The sequence below is a fragment of the Mustela lutreola genome, chromosome 1 (assembly GCF_030435805.1).
Source record: "Mustela lutreola isolate mMusLut2 chromosome 1, mMusLut2.pri, whole genome shotgun sequence".
Taxonomy (NCBI): Eukaryota; Metazoa; Chordata; class Mammalia; order Carnivora; family Mustelidae; genus Mustela; species Mustela lutreola.
In genome coordinates this window covers 196,123,828-196,144,884 of record NC_081290.1, presented here as the reverse complement: position 1 = coordinate 196,144,884, position 21,057 = coordinate 196,123,828, and the positions used below count along the sequence as shown (strand labels likewise).

Genomic DNA, 21,057 nt, shown 5'->3' with positions numbered 1-21,057 from the left:
CACGATGAAGTCATCCATTCCCCCACTTGATCCCTGACTTGCTCTATGGACTCATGTTAATCCATCCAAAATACTTCACTGATACACGGCTGTCCTTGTTTAAAAGGCATGTTACACTGACCTCAAGTTGGTTAACGGTTTAAAAGTCCTTTTAACTTATGTGGGTCATATAGCATAGGAGGAGTGTTAACGGGAAGGAGGGAAAGGTCTATTCCATTGTACTACTGAGCTGATAGCTTTTACCAGAGGAGTCTTGATGGGGGCTAATCAGAAAATACAAGAGGATGGAAAATGAATGGACAGTGAACAGACAACTGTAGTTGCCTTTTTATTCCCACACCTGAAATTCTTTTAAGGCAGTTCAAAAACCTCTAGCCACTGGCTGTCCTCTTCTGGGTTTGCTCCAGTCTGTCACAATTCCTCTTCAACTTTATCTTGCCTCCTAAGTGTAGAGCAATTAACAAGTCAGTATGTGAATCTGTCCACTTAAAAGTTTCCAACAGACTCAGCAAACATACTTGGGTCTTAAGTATCTACTTTCCAATTTTTTGATTGCTGTCATGGACAACTGAGCTCTAGGTGGGATACAAGGGCAGTGTTTTGAATCCCATATGCCTGTTCAAGCTGATGCCTCTCCCTGAAAAGAACTTTTATGAACAGGCTACCTTAGATCCTACTGGTTGCATGGTTAAAACTCACGCTCCCTCATGTTTAGCAATACAATCTCCCTCCCTTTGTTACGGTTTACCTCCAATTGCCAGTCTGAACTCAGCAAAAATGGAGCCTGCTCTCCCTTTGCTCCTAATGTCCTACCCACCTCCCTGGTGCTTTTGTGGACATCTCATCTGAAATGACTGCCTGATTTCTACTGTAGATATGCCCAATCCATCCTTCGTACAGGCTTGGTCTTTCGAGAACACTCATAAAATTTTGCAGATTCCTCACTTCCGACTTTGAGCATTAAAAAAAAAAATTTTTTTTAATGTATTTGAGAGACAGAGATTACAAGTAGGCAGAGAGGCAGGCAGAGAGACAGAGGGGGAAGCAGGCTCCCCACTGAGCAGAGACCCCGATTCGGGGCTCGATCCCAGGACCCGGAGATCATGACCGGAGCCGAGGGCAGAGGCTTCAACCCACTGAGCCAACGAGGCGCCCTGAGCCATTTTCTATAGCTAGTTACAGCACTGGATAAAAATCAGGGGCCTTTGGGGCGCCTGGGTGGCTCAGTGGGTTAAGCCTCTGCCTTCGGCTTGGGTCATGATCTCAGGGTTCTAGGATTGAGTCCAGCATTGGGCTCTCTGCTCAGCGGGGAGCCTGCTTCCTCCTCTCTCTCTCTCCCTCCCTGCCTGGCTCTCTGCCTACTTGTGATCTCTCTCAAATAAACAAATAAAATCTTTAAAAAAAAAAATCATGGGCCTTTATCCACTTAACCCCTCACCCTTCTAAACTGAAACCAGCTTAGTTGGTACAAATGCAAATTTCAGGCAGCTAAAATGTGGGTTTCTGTTAACCATATGTCTAATCTCTTCCCTCATGCAAATGTTCAGTACACTGAAACCTGAAAGCTCTCTCTCCCTTCGTGAATACACAGTGGACATACATATGGGCTTTAAAACAATTCCCAATTCTATTCTAAGATGTAAATATGATTATAATCAAATAATCCATACTTCCTCAGGGAACATTTTTCAGGACTAATCTCTCAAAACTACAATCAAATTGTCCAAGCCAAAGTCATGTGTTCCACTTAACCTTTTTAACATCTCACAGGGTGCTGAGTTTTTAAAATTCAACCATTACACGCTTGTCGGAAACCAGCTCACATTTAATTGTGACATTTTAAAATTGGACAAGTGTTTTGACATCTGCCCCCCCCCCATATTTAGTCTCTTTAAAGTGACAGGAAAACACCAACCAATTGCAGACTTAATGGGTTTAATAAGTTTACCCCTTCAGTTCCTATTTGCAGCACCCAATATTCCTTTGAAATACCAGACAGACCCGGCAGTGGCCAACAGTACACTTCCGACCTTCAGAGTTCCAAGTTCGGGTTCTCTGAGCACTCGGTGTTGCAGTGGCACTTGTCCAGAACTGGTACCTCCCTTTAGCTGGGGAACTTTAAATGTACCAGTGAAAAAAGCCTTTTCCCCTTCAAGGGGAAAGAAAATCACTCCTCAAAACCCAGCAGATCTGGCTGTGAGGTCTTTCCTCCTGTCCCATCTCTTCAGGCTTGTTTTTTTGCAGTGGAGCAAGAGAGACCAAAATCTAACCTGAGTTACAAGAAACAACAGACAGTGATGGCTATAAAGGGAGTGCTTGGGAGCAAATGAGATACTCCTTTACCTCCCACATCCAATATATGTGCTTCACAGAAAAACAACAAACAAAAACAGGTCCACAAAATACGACAGCTAGGATTACAAAATCCATTCATCCGAGGGTGGTGGAAGGCAGGATGGGGAGCTGGAAGGGTCAATGGCACAGGGACAAAAATAGTATTCCAATCAGTCCAGGCACGGGGGCTGGCAAGTGCTAGAAAAGAGCTACAGAAAAACCTGTGGTCCGCTCAGACTCACCGGTGTTAAAAATCCACACACTGGTGTCAGGAAGATTCTGCCTTAAGCGCACCAGACAAAAATCCCAATTCCTCAGAGAGAAGGGAATACGCAGAGGGCCCTTGGCAGAACGGGTCCTGCCTTCCCTGGTAGAGGAGGGGACAAGGAAAAGAGCTCCTACGGCCTCCTTCCAATCCCACCCATCCCCTCTGGATGGCAGGCAACTCAGTGGCCTGCAGCAGCCTTCAGTTTGGCAGGAGATGGATGTGGTGAAGGGAATTTCTCTGCAGACGTTGAGCTACTCAGTGCGGACTGCAGGTAGACGGTCTTGTGGAAAAGTCTGTTGCTTAAGAAAACCACCAAGGAGAAGAGGCGCAGCTGGAAAAGGCTGAAAGGCAAGAGACCCGACCTGTTAGCTCCCCAATTGATCAAACCTAATGTTTTAATTACTTGACAATGTACTTGACTACGTTAAATTTAAAATGACACAGGGGAAAACGAGACAACTGAAATTTGATCAAGGAAGCACCATACAAATATTAAACACATGGGATAACAGGCAGCCGCTTAAAAAGGCGCTGGGTCTGGCTGCTGTTATGAGTGCAATGGAATCGCTATTTGAAGTATGAAGGCTCAGAGGAAATGAAGTTCCATTAACATTGATTCTGATTAGAGAGGTACTTTATTATTTTTTAATTAACATATAATGTATTATTTGTTTTGGGATATGCGTCTGTGATTCATCAGTCTTACATAATTCACAGCACTCAGCACAGCACATACCCTCCCCAATGTCCACCACCTGATCCCTCCCATCCCCCTCTCCTCCAGCAACCCTCAGTTTGTTTCCTGAGATTAAGAGTCCCTTATGGGGGGCGCCTGGGTGGCTCAGTGGGTTAAGCCGCTGCCTTCGGCTCAGATCATGATCTCAGAGTCCTGGGATCGAGTCCCACATCGGGCTCTCTGCTGAGAGCCTGCTTCCCTCTCTCTCTCTCTCTGCCTGCCTCTCCATCTACTTGTGATTTCTCTCTGTCAAATAAATAAATAAAATCTTTAAAAAAAAAAAAAAAAGAGTCCCTTATGGTTTGTATCCCTCTCTGGTTTAATCTTTCATTTCTTCCTTTCTTCCCCTATGATCCTTTGTCTTGTTTCTCAAATTCCTCATATCAGTGAGATCATATTATAACTGTCTTTCTGACTTAGTTATTTTGCTTTAGCCTAATATCCTCTAGTTCCATCCATGTTGCCACAAATGGCAAGATTTCATTTTTGATGGCTGCTTAATATTCCTGTGTGTGTGTGTGTATATGTATACACACACACACACACATACATACATATACACCACATCCTCTTTAATCCATTCATCTGCTGATGGATATCTAGGCTCTTTCTATAGTTTCTCTATTGTGGACATTGCTGCTGTAAACATTGGGGTGCAAAAATAGATCACTATGTTTGTATCTTTGGGGTAAATACCCAGTAATGCAATTGCTGGGCCATAGGGTAGCTCTATTTTCAACTTTTTGAGGAACCTCCATACTGTTTTCCAGAGTGGCTGCACCAGCTTGCAGTATAGAAATACTTTTCTATAGCTGTTTATAAACCTCAAGCTATGTCTTAAGATATCATATACTACATGTGCTTCATTTTCAAGAGTTTCAAGGGAAAGCCAGTTACACCAGAGACTGCCATTACACTAAGCACTGGTGGGTAGCAAGAGCAAGTAAACACCCGAAATAGATCTGAAATGTCTAATACATGTATCCTCACTGACTTAACCAAAACTGATCAAAGATTAAACTTTTTTTAAAATGGCAAAGCTGGGACGCCTGGGTGGCTCACTTGGTTGGACAACTGCCTTCGGCTCGGGTCATGATCCCGGAGTCCCGGGATCGAGTCCCGCATCGGGCTCCCAGCTCCGTGGGGAGTCTGCTTCTCCCTCTGACCTTCATCTCGCTGATGCTCTCTCTCACTGTCTCTCTCTCAAATAAATAAATAAAATCTTTAAAAAAATAAAAAAATAAAAAATAAAATGGCAAAGCTTTAGGAGTGCTATTATTATTATTGCTAAAGATTCACTTCATTTTTTACAATTTTTTATTGTTTCTAGAGAGAGAGCATGTATACACAAAGGAATGCTCACATGGCAGGGGAAGGTCAGAGGAAAAGGGAAAGGGAATCTCAGAAGGCTCTGTGCTCAGCATGAGGCCCGATCTCACGACCCTGAGATCATGATCTGAACCAAAATCAAAAGTCAGATACTGACCTGGCTGTGCCATCCAAGCACCCCACTAAAGATTTATTTTAAAATACTTTGTTTTGGGGCGCCTGGGTGGCTCAGTGGGGTAAGCCGCTGCCTTCGGCTCAGGTCGTGATCTCGGGGTCCTGGGATCGGGCCCCGCATCGGGCTCTCTGCTCAGCAGGGAGCCTGCTTCCCTCTCTCTCTCTCTGCCTGCCTCTCCATCTACTTGTGATTTCTCTCTGTCAAATAAATAAATAAAATCTTTAAAAAAAATAAAAAATAAAAAAAATAAAATACTTTGTTTTGGGGTGCCTGGGTGGCTCAGTGAGTTAAGCCTTTGCCTTTCGCTCAGGTCATGATCTCGGGATCCTGGGATGGAGCCCACATCGGGCTCTCCACTCAGCAGGGAGCCTGCTTCCTCCCCTCTTTTTTCTCTGCCTGCCTCTCTGCCTACTTGTGATCTCTCCCTGTCAAATAAATAAATAAAATCTTTAAAAAAAAAACAAAAAAAACTTTCTTTTGGGGCATGTGGGTGGCCCAGGTGGTTAAGCATCTGCCTTTGGCTCAGGTCATGATCTCAGGGTCCTAGGATCAAGTCGCATATTGGGCTCCCTGCTCAGAAGGGAATATGCTTCTCCCTCTCCCTTTGCCTCTTCCCCCCAGCTCATGCTCTTGCTCAAATAAATATTAAGAAATACTTTGTTAAAAAAAAGAAAGAAATACTTTGTTTTACTATCAGTATCAATAAACTCATGCAGCCAGATCACATGATCTACTATGAAAAGTTGGCCATTCTTATAAAAATGGGTTTCACTACAAGTGTTTACATTGCCCTATCTTCAGTGAATTGTTGAATTTTAATAATATGTATAACAGCATCATTTTTTAAAATATATGTATGTGCATATATGCCTGGGAAAAATTAGGGGATATATTCCAAGTGTTTTTCTCTCATCATAGTGTATATTAACACTTTCCTACAATGTAAAAAAATTATGTTTTTTTTAAGTCTCATTCCTGTAATAGTGAGATTATAGTCATGATCCTTTACAGAGAGACAGCTTACTACATTTTAGCGGATACTGGCTAGTACTTACTATGCTTTGCCAGGGGTCTTTGCTTCATTGGCGCTGATAATGAATAGAGGAAATAGGATAGAGAAGAGGCAGCCACTGTAAACAGAAGAGAAATAATCACCTTCATGATAGCCATGACTTTGGAAAAGAGATTAGAAACCCAGAGTTCCCTTGCCTCCAGAGCTAACATCATGGCTTGATGAAACCATAATCTATCAAACACATCTTTTAAAAAATGTTGTTTTCCTAAGCACTGGCTATGGTAAACTCTGCCCCGGGAGGCAACATAAAAGAATAAGGCATTTAGGGGGCACCTGGGTGGCTCAGTGGATTAATTAAGCCTCTATCTTCGGCTCAGATCATGATCTCAGGGTCTCGGGCTCTCTGTTCAGCAGGGAGCCTGCTTCCCCCCACACCCGCCTGCCTCTCTGCCTACTTGTGACCTCTATCTGTCAAATAAATAAATAAAATCTTTTTAGAAAATTTAAAAAAAAAAAAAAGAATAAGGCATTTAGGATCATGCAGACAAGATTTTAATGCTAACTGACAAATGTCTGGACTATCTGTCAAGGAGAAAAATGTCTACAGACCTCCTGATGGACAAATAAGAACAGAAAATGCCTACCATAAAACCAGGCATATAGAAGATGCTCTCTACACTGAGTATTTTACTAGTCCCCATCAAGTCCCTCTCAAACTACCTGATAATGTATGAGGACTGCATTGCTGTGAGGAAAGCCAAGGGCAAGCCAAATCCAAAGTAGTAAGGCCAATTCCTTTCTATGTTTGACAACCGCTGGTGCATTTCAATTCCTAAAACAAGACGGCCAATAAAATTAATTAGTAAGATTGCTTACTTCCTCTTATCAAATGACTAAACACAATAGACAAATTATTTGAGGTTTGAGTTTTAAGTACAAGTCTGTCATTTGGAACAGTTAAACATGTAAACTAGAATTGTCCAAATACGAGATAAAGCTTCTGTGAGAAGTTTTTCAATTCAACAATCACAATTTCAAACCTGCTAAGAATTATGAATTACAACAGCATGCTCTGTCATGATCAGTCTCAAACAAATCAAGGTATCAAATAAAAAGGCAGCCATTCTCTAGAAATCAATTAACCTCTTCCAACCACAGATACCTGTACAAAGATGCCAAAGTCTTTAAAATATCTCCCAGAGAATATGAAAGCACTGACACCAAATGAATTTCTCAAATTTAGGAAAATGTGTGCTCCTTTATGCCACTATATGACTCAGGTAGAGCTACATCACATTAAGCACCATGAAGGTAATGTTACATTGCCATATTCCCCCAGCATCAAAGTTATGGGTTAAACCCTCTAAGCCAAGTGTAAACTCCCTCTTGCCAAAGAGGCTACTTCCTTCCAAAGATGGTTTACCAAGGGCCTAAATATTGGAACAGTTCATGAAGACTGCTTGGTAGCATTTCTAAACTAGACCTCCTACTTCTAAGATTCTTTACACAGACTCACCTTTATTGAACCAACGATATTCAAAGCAGTACAGTGAGTAGAGAAGGGACATATGCAGAAGACTAACCAGCTGACCAACAAGGTGGATGGGAAAGAGACTCACAAACATCCCCTAAAGAACAAATATGGAAAATCTTAATCCCAAAGCTTCAGAGACCGAACACTCTTCACCTGCCACTGTGAGTCACCCCCCCACACCTGTATAAACAGCCTCACAGATGCGCCTCAAGTTTCTCAACAGCGGGAGAGTGGAGAATGCCCGTGGGCAGGGAAGAGGAGGTAAATTTGTATTGCTTATTATTTCACGATTTCTAAATTTTCCAGTTGTTTCTGTGAAAAAGTGATTTAAAAATCATTACCTCCCATCAAGCTTATCTGCCCCAGCATATAGGCAATACCCTAGCTTTGTGGCGCTCCCTTTACTGAACCATTTTTCAAAACTTGCCCATGTACCCAGAAGGCCAGTCTCACCTGGATGAGGAAAAGAGCCTGCAGCAAAAGGTTGAAGAGCATGTCAGCAATTATTTTGCTGACACTAGGGAATGGGTGAGGCTTCCTCCCTGACACCTCAAACGCCAGGTCAGCTATATCCTGTAACAGAGAAAGTAGCTCATCAAAACATGAGTAAGATGGCTTCACCACCATCCCCAAAGCTAAGGTTTACCATGAGATCTGCCAGGTGACAAAAAGCTCCTGGACATTTGGTAATGAGAGGCTTTGTGACCTGAGACCTAATTCCATTTTACAAGAGCACAAAGATCAGCAGCGAGAAAGGTTCAGGCTATGAAAGTACTCCATGTACGGCCATGAACCACAAGCTAAAACCTGCCACCCATCAACTCCATCATGCTGCAGGACCCAGACTCCATTCCACCATGGACCTACTTGAAACCAAATGGCATTTACAACTTTGCTAAGCACAAACAGAGGGAGCACCCAGAGAGCACTGAAAATGGACGTAAGGAAGAATTCCAGCCACGACCAAACATCTCCATGTAGTGATGGATCACCTGAAAAAAAGGGGAAAAAAAGAGTTGTCAGTTTAACTGAAGAAATGAAAAACAAAAAAGACCAAATATGGAACCCCTAGGTGGTGACTCTCCTCCCTCACCCCCCAGCTAGGTTTCTTGCCAGTGCATCACCATACCGACTTCAGGTAGTTTTCCTTTTCGGACATACATCAGTCTTTAGCTGCAGCTCTAAGTCAGAGGAGCCATCTGTGCGGCTTACTGATGGTGACCGAGATGTCACAGTGCTCCAACAGCACAGGCTATGCAGGAAACTATGTGGGTTTCTATCCCAGCTCTGTCACTTACTAATGGTTTAACCTCAATAACTAATTTCTATTTCCTCACCCATAATAAAACTCTCTGTAACAGTACCCACTCAAAGGGTTGTTGAGAGGCTTGAGCTAAAAACATCTAAAGCTCCTGGTACACAGAAGGGTTCAACAAACAGAGAGACAGGGATATACCTCCCACCCCCAGCCCAGGCAGATGGCATGCAGCAATGCCTATACTTACCAATAATTTGGGCTGTCACCGACTGTAGTACAGGAATAAACACTCGATAGAACAAGAGGAGACTTAACTAAAGGAAAGAAGTAATCAAGTAAACATTAAAAGCTCTTCCTTAAAACAAGTGCTCCAAGTTTCAGTGTCATTACTTTCCAGACAGAGGTACTTACCTATCTTACCTATCTATTTATTTATTTGACAGCAAGAGACAGAGAGAGAGAAGGAACACTAGCAAGGGGGAAGTGGGAGAGAGAGAAGCAGGCTTCCCACCAAGCAGGGAGGCTGATGAGGGGCTCAATCCCAGGATCCTGGGATCATGATCTGAGCCGAAGGCAGATGCCTAACGGCTGAGCCACCCTAAAAATAAAGGTGTAGAGGGGCCTATGTGGCTCAGTCAGTTAAATGTCTGACTCTTGATTTCGGCTTAGGTTATGGTTTCAGGGTCATGGGATCAAGACCTGTGTTGGGCTCCGCAATGGTCATGGAGCCAATTTTGAGATTCTCTCACCTTTCTCTCTGCCCCACACTTGTGTTCTCTCTCAAAAAGTAAAATAAATAAATTAAAACATGCATATTTAGGGTTATCCTTGACATTTACATACAAGAGTTCTTTGTGTGGGAATAAAATCACCACTGGGGCATAGACTCCTCAGTTATGGTCTTCAGCATGTATCACCATAGGAAAGCTAGTGGTCTCAGTTTCAAGACAGGAGTTGAGAACTATTAATAATAGCAACAATCTGAAGATAAGGCACCTGGCATTTAAGGAAAAGAACTTACCCAGAATACTCCACCATTCCAAGCACAGCACTGGAAAATTCTACTAACAATACGTGGCTCACTGGAAAAGACCACATGTATTCAGCTCGTAAGGTACACAGGCTATTCCATAACCTCAGTCACTCCCCACCTTAGACATTTTGTTGATTACCATTATTCTCCTAGCACCTGTTATTCTTCCAATGTTCTCCTAGTCTCAATGAGAAAAGGCTAAAAATTCTAAAGAAACAGACTTTTTTTTTGTGGTTCTCAATTCACCATTCTGTCTTTTTAAAATGCCAAGACATTGAGCAAGCATGACTGCTAGACCCTAGTTTAACTCAATGTGGAGGGAGAGGGGGGAGTCTCTTGTAACAATTTTTTGGGAAAAAAACATAAAGAGCAAATAATGGGGTACTGAAACTCCAAGTGACTATACAGGGTCCTAATTCTATACTAAGAACTAGTCACTTCCTGAAGTCCCTCCCCCTCGGACATTTTCCAATATCAGCCCCCACTCCTTACCTCTCTTGCTTCCTTTCTATACTTTGGGCTCTCCTCTGTGCCAGGACACTGCTTGCCCTTCTTCGACGCTGTTCTTCTCTCTTTTGCTGAATCCGAGCATCTAGCTTTGAGATGGTACAAATTCCCCAGATGGAGTCTTTGATTCCCTATAGACAAGGGTATTATTTTTCTTTCAAACATTTTATTTATTTGACACACACAGAGAGAGAGAGAGATAGGGAGAGAGGGAATACAAGCAGGGGGAGTGTGAGAAAGAAGCAGGTGCCTGGCTGAGCAGGGAGCCTGATGTGGGGCTCGATCTCAAGACCCTGGGATCTTGGGGCACCTGGGTGGCTCAGTTGGTTGGATGACTGCCTTTGGCTCAGGTCATGATCCTGGAGTCCCAGGATCGAGTCCCACATCAGGCTCCCAGCTCCATGGGAAGTCTGCTTCTCCCTTTGACCTTCTCCTTGCTCATGTTCTGTCTCTCTCTCAAATAAATAAATAAAATATTAAAAAAAAAAAAGACCCTGGGATCTTGATCTGAGTCAAAGGCAGACAGTTATAAGACTGAGCCACTCAAGTGCCCAAGGGTATTATTTTAAAGAGGAAGGATTATGGATCAGAGAAGATTTTCCTAAGTTACATACATTCAAGTGAAATAACAGTGGAAACCACTGAACTTATTTTTGCCGTGTGGCTTAAGGGAGCCTTGATAGTTTGATGTAATTCAAAATTTACAGCAGTTGTAAGACTAGAACTTCCAAATATCCTTTCTCCAGATTTACCAATTAATAATAAATGTGGCAAATTAATTTATTTACATACACACACACACATTTTCCCCATATGAAAAGGTGTATTTTTTTTTTAAAGATTTTATTTATTTGACAGAGAGAGATCACAAACAAGGGCAGTGGCAGTGGGAGAGGGAGAAACAGGCTCCCAGATGAACAGGGACCCTAATGCGGGACTCGACCCCATGACCCTGCGATCATGACCTGAGCCGAAGGCAGGTGCTTAACCAACTGAGCCACCCAGGCATCTCCAGAATGTGTATTCCTAGAGGGATATTCTTTTCTATAACCACAAGTTACTGATTCCAGAAATTTAATACTGAAATACTTTAAATCCCCAGTCCATATTCCAGTTTCTCCATTTGACCTGACAATGCCCTCTATAGCATGTTTACTCTGCATATGTCAGAAATCAGTTCAGAATCACATGCCACATTTACTGTCATATCTTCTTAGCCTCCTTTAATTAGACACATCTCTTCAGCCTATCTTTCTTCTTCAAGTATAGAGGCTACTTATTTCATGGTTCCCTCAATTTCCATTTTCTCATAATTAGACCCAGGCTACCCATTTTTGGCAGGACTATCACAGACGGGCTGAGGTGTCCTTCTAAATATTAGATGCACAGTAAGGCATCTGTCTGCCTTTGCTGGCGTTGTTACTTTACATACGCAGTAAAGGTGCTATCCAGCTTCCCCATTGTATGATGCAAATTTCTCCTCTTGCAACTAGTAGGCCCTCTGCGGCAGACACCACTGCAACCAGCAAATATCCTGCTCATTTAAGTTTCTCTCTCTGAGATTCAGTACCCATTTACAATTCTTGCCCAAACCAAGCCTCAATAACATGGGAACAAAACAGTGGTTTTCAAATCCTTCCACACTTAACACTATGAAAAGTCTGGTTACTGCCCTCTGCTCTACTCTTTCCGTATTAATTAAATACCTCTAGTGTGCCCTATACCCTGCACTAAACTCCAGGGACACAAGGACAAATTATTTTTTTTTTTTTTTTAAAGATTTCATTTATTTATCAGAGAGAGAGAGGGAGAGAGCGCGAGCACAGGCAGACAGAATGGCAGGCAGAGGCAGAGGGAGAAGCAGGCTCCCTGCCGAGCAAGGAGCCCGATGTGGGACTCGATCCCAGGACGCCGGGATCATGACCTGAGCCGAAGGCAGCGGCTTAACCCACTGAGCCACCCAGGCGTCCCCACAAGGACAAATTAAATACTGGTTTCTATAAAGGACCAGGGGCTGGACCACAATTGGGGAAAGACAAAGAAATCATCATTGTAAGATGTAAACAGCTGGAGGATGAGAGCATGCCACGTAAGACAGAAACAACATGGTAGTCGTGCTGGAGGAAAGAATGTCCTTAAAGACTCTTGGGGGGCGCCTGGGTGGTTCAGTGGGTTAAGCCGCTGCCTTCGGCTCAGGTCATGATCTCAGAGTCCTGGGATCGAATCCCACATCGGGCTCTCTGCTCAGCAGGGAGCCTGCTTCCCCCCCCTCTCTCTCTGCCTGCCTCTCTGCCTGCTTGTGATTTCTCTCTCTAATAAATAAATAAAATCTTTAAAAAAAAAAAAAGATGGGCGCCTGGGTGGCTCAGTGCTTAAGCGTCTGCTTTCGGCTCGGGTCGTGATCCCAGGATCCTGGGATCGAACCCCACATCAGGCTCTCTGCTCAGCGGGGAGCCTGCTTCCTCCTCTCTCTCTGCCTGCCTCTCTGCCTACTTGTGATCTCTGTCTGTCAAATAAATAAATAAAATCTTAAAAAAAAAAAAAAGACTCTATGGAGAGAGAGAGGATTAAGTCTATAAAGACAGTGACAGAGGCACTTCCCCGCCAGTGGAAAAGTTAGTGCTACAAACCCCAGAACTGCCTATCAACCAGTTCCAAAAACTACTTTCATCATCCCTCCACTCACATATTAGGCATCCTCAACGAGCTAGATACCAGTCATACGAAAATGCTCGAGGAACGTGTAACCGACCAGGAAAAGTATACAACCAAACAACAACAAAAATTGTTTCAAGTATGTGCCACAACAGATTTATGTCCAAAGTAGACCGGTGGCACTGGGATATTCAGTCTCAAAGAGAGTAGGTGGGAAAAAGACATTCTGGATGTGAAGGCCAATCTGGACTCAAGAATGGCATTTTTACCTATTTCCAGCTACTACAAATTTTGAAGCTAACCACCAGGATACAGGAAAATGAGAAAGGGCCAAGTGGGGACAAACCAACTACGGACAGCATAAATTGGCACAGTGCGCACCTGATCTTTTTAGCTACAAGCAGAGTTTTGTTTTGCTTTGAACTTCTAAATCTTCCACAAATTGTTTAAATATTTAAGGGAGTGAAGGTCAAATGGCTGAGGGCCTGACATGTGCTAGGATGATGACAGGATCCCCACCTCTAAGATGCTTACAGTCTACTAGGGCAGACTAACATTAACAGCACATAGTAGAACTGATCCAGGGTTGAAATTTTGTAGCATCAGAATGGCAAGATGAGGGGCACCTGGGTGGCTCTATGGTTTGGGCTGCTGCCCTCGGCTCAGGTCATGATCTCAGGGTCCTGGGATCGAGCCCCGCATCGGGCTCTCTGCTCCGCAGGAAGCCTGCTTCCCCCCCCCCCCCCCTCTCTCTGCCTGCCTCTCTGCCTACTTGTGATCTCTGTCTGTCAAATAAATAAATAAAATCTTTAAAAAAAAAAAAAAAAAAAAAAGAATGGCAAGATGAGGTAAAGGTATTGAAAGTACATCTCGGAGCAGCTGGGTGGCTCAGCTGGTTAAGCATCTGTCTTTGGCTCAGGTCATGATGCCGGGGTCCTGGGATCAAGCCCCCACATCAGGCTCCCTGCTCAACAGAGGGGGTCTGGTTCTCCCTCTGCCCCTCCCCCGCTCATATTCCCTCACTGTCTCTCAAATAAATAAAACTCAAAAAAATAAAATAAAGGGGTGCCTGTGTGGCTTGGTGGGTTCAAGCCTCTGCCTTCAGCTCAGGTCATGATCCCAGGGTTCTAGGATCGAGCCCCACATTGGGCTCTCTGCTTAGTGGGGAGCCTGCTTCCCCCCGGCCCCACCTGCCTCTGCCTACTTGTGATCTGTCTGTCAAATAAATAAATAAAATATTTTAAAAAATTAAATTAAATTAAAAAGTAGATTTCATTGCACGAAGTGTTTTTGACCCTTCTAAGATAGTCCTTCAATTCCCCCTCTTTTATTTGAAAGTAAAAACTTTTGAGCATTCCCATTGAGAAAGGATCCCCCTGCTCCCAGGATACAGCTACAGAGGCTACAACTAGGCCGTAAGCCTAAGACACCCACTATGACGGAATTTTCTGCTATTGGTTAATTTGGGTTACTAAGTCCTAAATAGATCTTTATGGGACATTTTCATAGTGCATCATCATTTGCACCACGTAGAATGGAGGGAAAGTAGGTTCTGTAATGTAAACAGGAGTAAAGTAGTTCAGGTAATAGTAGTCTATCAATGTTCACTTATTAATTTTGACTAGTGGACCACAGTTACATAAAATAATGCTGGTGAAGGATATAGGGGAACTCTTTTGAACTATTCTGCAACTTTTCTCTAAGTCTCAAATTATTCCAAAATAGAAAGCATTTTGAAAAAAGGCTCTGGAGTCAAACTAACCAAGGTTCCGATACTAGAGACACTCACTAGATAGCTTTCCCAAGCTTCTGGAAGACGTAAGATAAATACTTAATCTCCTGTGTAGTGTGGATGAGAATGAAAACCTGTAGGTGAGGGACCCAACAAATGTTAACAACCCCCCCCCCCAAAACCTAAAGATTTCCTAGTCAGATACTGCAACAAAAAGATCAAGAGATGATACATTGAGGTACTCACCCTGGCAAGGTCCTGGAGAAAGGTTTTGACACTGTCAGCCATCTCTTCACCACCCCAACTACCAGCTACACAGAGGAGAGAGAAGCATCTCAGAATCTTTCATCATGAAGGACCTGGAAACAGATGGAGCACAATGGGGCAACAAATAGGTATATCACAGGTAAGTTACTTCATGTACATGTCTACAAAAGGACCTTTTCCACATACTTACATCTCTACGGGGAGCACAGATTTGGGCACTTCCACAGATACTAACCCAGGGAATTAAGTGAAAGTATAGCTATAACTGTTGAAACCTGAAAGCAATACAATTTTTAAGTCACTTCCCACCCTCACTTTTACGTGGGGGTAAATGTGCTCTTGAACCAAGAGTCTGCTCTCTGGGCCTGATGTCCCTAACTATCCCTCCTACACATTCCAAATAGCTGAGGATTTGGAAATGAGTGATAATTACATCTCAGTATCCTCGTAAGCGGTAGTTATACTTGATGTAGAACCTCAAACGCCTGAATGAAAATATAAGAGCAAGACAAAAGTTCTGGCAAAAATTACTAAATATGCACTTCACACACAGGGCCCTCTGGCACACAAGTAAGCTTAAGGTACAATGTGAAACCACCCCACCTAGACTATCAGATAGGCCTCCCCATGTTTTCCAACTTTAAATATATACATATATATATGTGTGTGTATATATATATATATATATATACACACATATATAAACACACACACACACGATTTTAATAAGCATACAAAAACAATGGAATATAAACTAGGTCCAAAAAGTTTGTGTATAAACATTCCTTGAAACACTACAGCTTTCTCATTTCAAGTAATTCTCACGTAAACAAAAAACCCAGCTCCAAATATTATGACAGAGTTTCACAAGCATTTTGTATAAAACTCCCAATTTCAAAACATAAGCACCTTTTCCCTCACACATTTAACCACTTCAAACTGTACCTTGACCCAACTGGACTACTGCCACCCAGAACCAGAAGAGCAGGGACTAAAGCAGTAGGAAAGCAACTTGCATAACACTGTATGTACCATCTGCTCCTAAGGTCAAAACCCATTACTTCAGATACAGAAGTTTCTAGGGTTCAGAAACTTCTGTGAATACTCCCACTTAAAAACGCCTCAAGGTGACAGGGTAACTCACTATCAGGTGACTAGTAACTACTCAATACACCATACTAGTTTCTGAAGATTATCATGGATTCACTCTTTTTTTTTTTTTTTTTTTTTTTTTTTAAAGATTTTATTTATTTATTTGACAGAGAGAAATCACAAGTAGGCAGAGAGGCAGGCAGAGAGAGAGAGAGAGGAGGAAGCAGGCTCCCTGCTGAGCAGTGAGCCCGATGCGGGACTCGATCCCAGGACCCTGAGATCATGACCTGAGCCGAAGGCAGCGGCTTAACCACTGAGCCACCCAGGCGCCCCTCATGGATTCACTCTTAACCAGCTACTGCCTCCTCTGTAAATTAAGGATTTAAAATTCTTCACAGGTCTTTTGAATAGATGTTAAAACTGAAAAATAGTAACCTCTATATAAACCCAATCCCACTAAAGACTGAGCTATCTTGGGAGTTGGAGGAAGCCAATCATTCGGTCTGGATTTCTCACAGGACCCTGACAAGTCGCTCACAGCTCTAGTCAAGGAGAACAGCTGTGTTATCGGAACCGTGGCCACTGACACCTGGCTTCCCAACGTACAAGGGACAGATTACCTACTGACCTAAAGGGGCGGTATAAGGACAAGTCACTTCAATTCTATAGAGACCCTAGCAGCCTTCCTTCACGGATACTTGGTGAATTGCCCGGTTTGACAAAGAGCTGAGGCATGGAGAAAAATAGGACTTACCACCATTTAAGACCACACAGGGGGAACTTTACTGTTGAGCTGGAAGGAAATAAGATGCATCTGGTTCTCAGCACTTTACAGATGGAGGAACTGAGTCTCCGAAGTTAAATGCTTGCCCAAGATGACAGCAAATGAATGGCTACTGCGAACTTCAAAAACCCTGGTGGTTCTAACCCTCAGTCGGGACTACTTCTTACTCAAGCTTTGCAATGAGTTTGTTTAACCCGAGCACCCCATGGACAACTTCTCTTGAACCTGGAGATACAGGTGGCCTTTAGATCCCTAATAGTCACCAGAACTCCTGAAGAATCTTGAGGCACAATCCTGTCCTTTCATTTCTAAGCCACCCAATCCAAGACCGGAAAGCAGGAAGCTGTTCTAGCCCACACCAGGTGCAGAAAGGCTGAGCATCCTCGCTTCTCTCGAGGGCTTCACGGACTGCTTCAAGTCCACGGGTCAGCTGGGACCCGTCTCCGCGGTAGCTCCTTGCCAATTTCGACCGGAAACACAGTCTCCCCTCGCAACCCAGCCGTGCACGAGGTACTGAGCACGCTTACCTCCGGTCACACGCAGAGCTAAACATAGACGCGCCGCACCTGGGGCAGCGGACTGCGTCCCGCGGCCTGGCCTGGCCCGAATCGGGCCAGAACATTCCTGCTAGGGGTGCCCTCCCGAGGACCCTGCCTAGAACCACGCACTCCCGCGCTCGGGCCCTCCCTTCCCTCGCACGCCCTCGCCGCCCCTGCCTCGCAGGGCCCCAGCCGCGCGCCGGCTGCGCGGCGTCAGTGGCCTTGGTTCGGCCAGTCTGCACCTACCCGGCCGCTCCGCCGCCGCGGCTCCGGCCCGACCGGCCCCCTCGCCCACCGCGGACCCAGTGGGCTCCTCTCAGACCCTCCGCGCCCGGCCGCCAGCTCCCGCCCGGGCGCTCCCAGGGCCGGGGCCGCTGCGCCCGCACTGGGCATGCCCGGGCCGCACGGGGCCGCTGGGAAGTCGGGCGGGAGCCGAGCCGAGAGGAGCCGAGCCGAGGCGCGCCGCGCAGCCCTGGGTGGGGTGGAGGGGGCGGGATCGCAGCGGCGGAGGGGGCGGGACAAGGAGGGGCGGCGGAGCCTGGGAAATGTAGTCCATGTTCCGACCCCGCCCTTCCCACGCCGCGTCCAAGGACGCCCAGGACCGCGCCGCGCGCTTCCCGGACCGCCTTCCTCATTTAGTCCTGCCCCGAGCCTTCGTCCTGTTCGTTGCACTGCTGGTTTACTTCTGCAATTACATGTCCTTCTAAAACCCTAGGAAGTCTAACAGGAGAACAAAATACAGAGATCACCTTTATCTGGGTGATTTTCTGAAACCGAAGGGAACTATGCAACAACAGGCTTAAGTCAAGATCATGAAGAACAGGACACGCCGCCATACAGTTCGGCTGCAGTAGGTGTGCACTCTGACGGCGAAGTGATGGTTGAGATTAAAATTCTAAAAATGAATAGAAATAAAGCCTTTTAATCTCCATCCCCACCAATCCACTTTTAGCCCAGGAATGGCAATTTCTTGGTATCCACATTAAGTCTCGCCTAGAACTTTTTCTTTTCTATTCCCAGGCTCTTATATCTCACTTACCAGTTCTTTACTTTTCACTTCCTATTTTCCTTTACCTTTGTGTTTAGAACTGCTAGTGCTAGGACCACCTATAGGATCAGATTTTTACCACGAGAAGCTGCTTAGAGCAACCTCCTATTTGTGGGGCGCGAAGCCCGTGTGTCAAGCGACTCACTCAAGGTCATTAGTAGAGTAAATGTCCAGGCCTCCTGACTCTTCCAGTTAAGTGGGCTAGGAGTTGTTCACCTCTTCTCCCTGGTCCAACATCCAGCCCCAAGCCAAAATAAACCACCCCCCAACCTTGAGCCTGCGGAAACCTTCCTTCCCTTCCCTTAGAGGAAGAGGATCAGTGGAAATAATTAAGATCAAAGAAGGGAATGAAGCATTCAGAATAGAAGCCCTGAAGTAAAGGGCCAACCTAGGATTTATATGTAAACTCCTGGAGAGGTTTGGCGAAGAGGGACAGGGGCAAGCCACCCTGGCCCTAAGGCCCTAAGAGGAAACCACCCCTAAAAGGATTTTACACCCCTTGTAGGAGCCCTCCACCCCTATCCCATGTGATAGATGACAAAAATCCAGTTGGATGATGAAATGCCAATTGAGTATTACCCCCACCTTAAAAGACCACCAGAGACATGAGTCAAAGCCAATCAGCGAGGGTCGTTTATTGCAGGTTCAAACCTGGACCTCTGCAGCTCTCCTTGCGGATAAGGCGGAGAGGTCCAGAGCTGGGTTGGTGCAGAGTTTTTATAGACAGGTACAAACAAGTTTCGGGTGGGGCTGAGCTGATTGATTGACAGTTTGAACAGGCATACTTGGCGTCAGTGAATTGGGTCAGGGGACCCCGCGCGAAAGCAGACAAAGCAATCTTACAGAAGCAGAACTGGCCCGGTTAGCCCACGCATGCGAAAAAAAGCACTACCAGGATATTGAAGGCCTGGTTACTTATCAAGTAAAGACAATTGGGAGTCTCCTGGTGGAATGTTACATTCCTGCTATCAAGCATCCTTGTTAATGAGATTTAGGTTTAGAAGAAATTTAACTTTATTTACTTTTCCTTCTACCTCCGCCTCCTGCGGTGTTTTATGGAGGGGAGGGTGACATTAGGGCTTGAGGAACTGAGTTTTGTGTCCCTGGAAATTGGGCTATTGATAAGGTAACTTCTTTGTTTGTAATCTCAAGGACATTTGCAAACCAAGGGAGACTCCTGTCTTGCAGGATTGTGATCTCAGCAAGTTAACTATTTATCATTTTATGGCAGTCAGGGGTGCCTGAGGAATGCTACACATATGGAGGGGAGCGGGTGAAGGGGGGGGTGCAAGGCGCCAGCTTTTGCTTTGTCCTCAGCCAGCCTCCTGCTCCTTCAGATGACAGGCATCATAAGGGTTAATAAGATTAAAACAGCCCTCCAACAAGCCCATAAAAACCCATAGACTTAGAAAGCTGAGGGCCATCGTCCCAGGTCCCCTCTGTCTTCCAGAGCTTGGTGCTATCGCTGCACTATCACTCAGTACACTTTGCTTTGCTGCCCACTACTCAGTCTGGTCTACCTCTTCATTCTTCAAAGTGGTGACTGAGAACAGCAGGCACCAAAGGAAAGGAAATCCTGCAACCCTATTGCTTTGTTTACTCCAGCACTGAAGTCATACAAAGAGGAGACATACCTATGTGCTCCTTTTGCTCCTATTGAAGTAAAAATCTTAAACTGTTTTTTACAGGGCACCTGGGTGACTCAGTTGGTTAAGCAACTAACTACCTTTGTCTCAGGTCATGGTCCTAGAGTCCTGGGATTGAGTCCCACGTTGGGCTCCCAACTCCATGGGGAGTCTGCTTCTCCCTCTGACCTCCCCTCTCATGTTCTCTCTCACTCTGTGTGTCTCTCTCTCAAAATAAATAAATAAATAAAAATATTTTTAAAAAAAACTGTTTATTACATAAAACAGCTTTTTTTCCCCTTTGGAATTTTATTTTGATTAAAGTAAGCAATACATCCTCTGAAATTTAGATATCATGCTATAAAGAGATGGAAGTGGTTTAATGGTAGACTGAGTATTGTATCAATAACAATAGTAGCCATTCTTCTGAACTCTATCCTTTCTCAAAAGTGTGAAGTTAGAATTTAATACACATTAATCCCTAATTTGCTTGACAGAAGGAAATCTTACAAATCCCAACATGTATAATACGATCTAGAATTTAAGAATAATAATAATTATACTTTGCACTTTTGAAGAGCTCTCATAAACTCACAAAAGATCAGATGCAACCTATGAGACAAATAGGAGAGGGTGTTATTCTCCTAATTTTACAAATGAGAAAGCTGTATGGCAGAACACTAAACTCAGACAACTTGACTTCCAGCCTAGCTGTGAGTTTTAGTTTCTGTATCTGTACCACAAGGTTGCTAAAATAAATGGTATGTATGTAAAGATTCCTTCTAACTCTATGTACCATGATTTAGTGAAATGGTAACAATATCAGATCTAGAGGCTAGATCTCCCAGTCACCAGTCTTAGAATCTTCTGGGGGAGAGAGATACTGTAATTTATTAAGCATCAAACATGTACCAACCCTTTCAAACTTACTATTTCACAGCAACCACTTAAGTGAGGTAACTAATAAAATTAAAACAAACAAATAAACAAACAAAACCAAGCCAGTTTGTGTGCCATGCCCCTTTCTTCACAATACCTGCCTTTGTGAATCACTACAAGGCCTCCTAGTTAAATTTAGGCTGTGTATTATCATCACTAAAGCAGTGTTCCTCAAATTTTAATGTGA

General features: G+C 44.3%; 1 protein-coding gene across 1 annotated transcript; it reads right to left on the bottom strand.

Annotated features, from left to right (window-relative positions):
* Positions 1-1,804: 1,804 nt before the first annotated feature.
* EI24 (EI24 autophagy associated transmembrane protein) lies at positions 1,805-17,682 on the bottom strand. The gene is made up of 11 exons (XM_059184035.1): positions 17,505-17,682; positions 14,823-14,935; positions 10,175-10,320; positions 9,671-9,731; positions 8,897-8,963; positions 8,259-8,383; positions 7,845-7,964; positions 7,374-7,485; positions 6,578-6,689; positions 5,898-5,972; positions 1,805-2,943 (listed from the first exon to the last, which is right to left on the bottom strand). Exons 2-11 carry the CDS (start codon positions 14,862-14,864, stop codon positions 2,781-2,783), a joined length of 1,023 nt encoding a protein of 340 aa, XP_059040018.1. The 5' UTR covers positions 14,865-14,935; positions 17,505-17,682; the 3' UTR covers positions 1,805-2,780.
* Between the last annotated feature and the right edge of the window lie 3,375 nt (positions 17,683-21,057).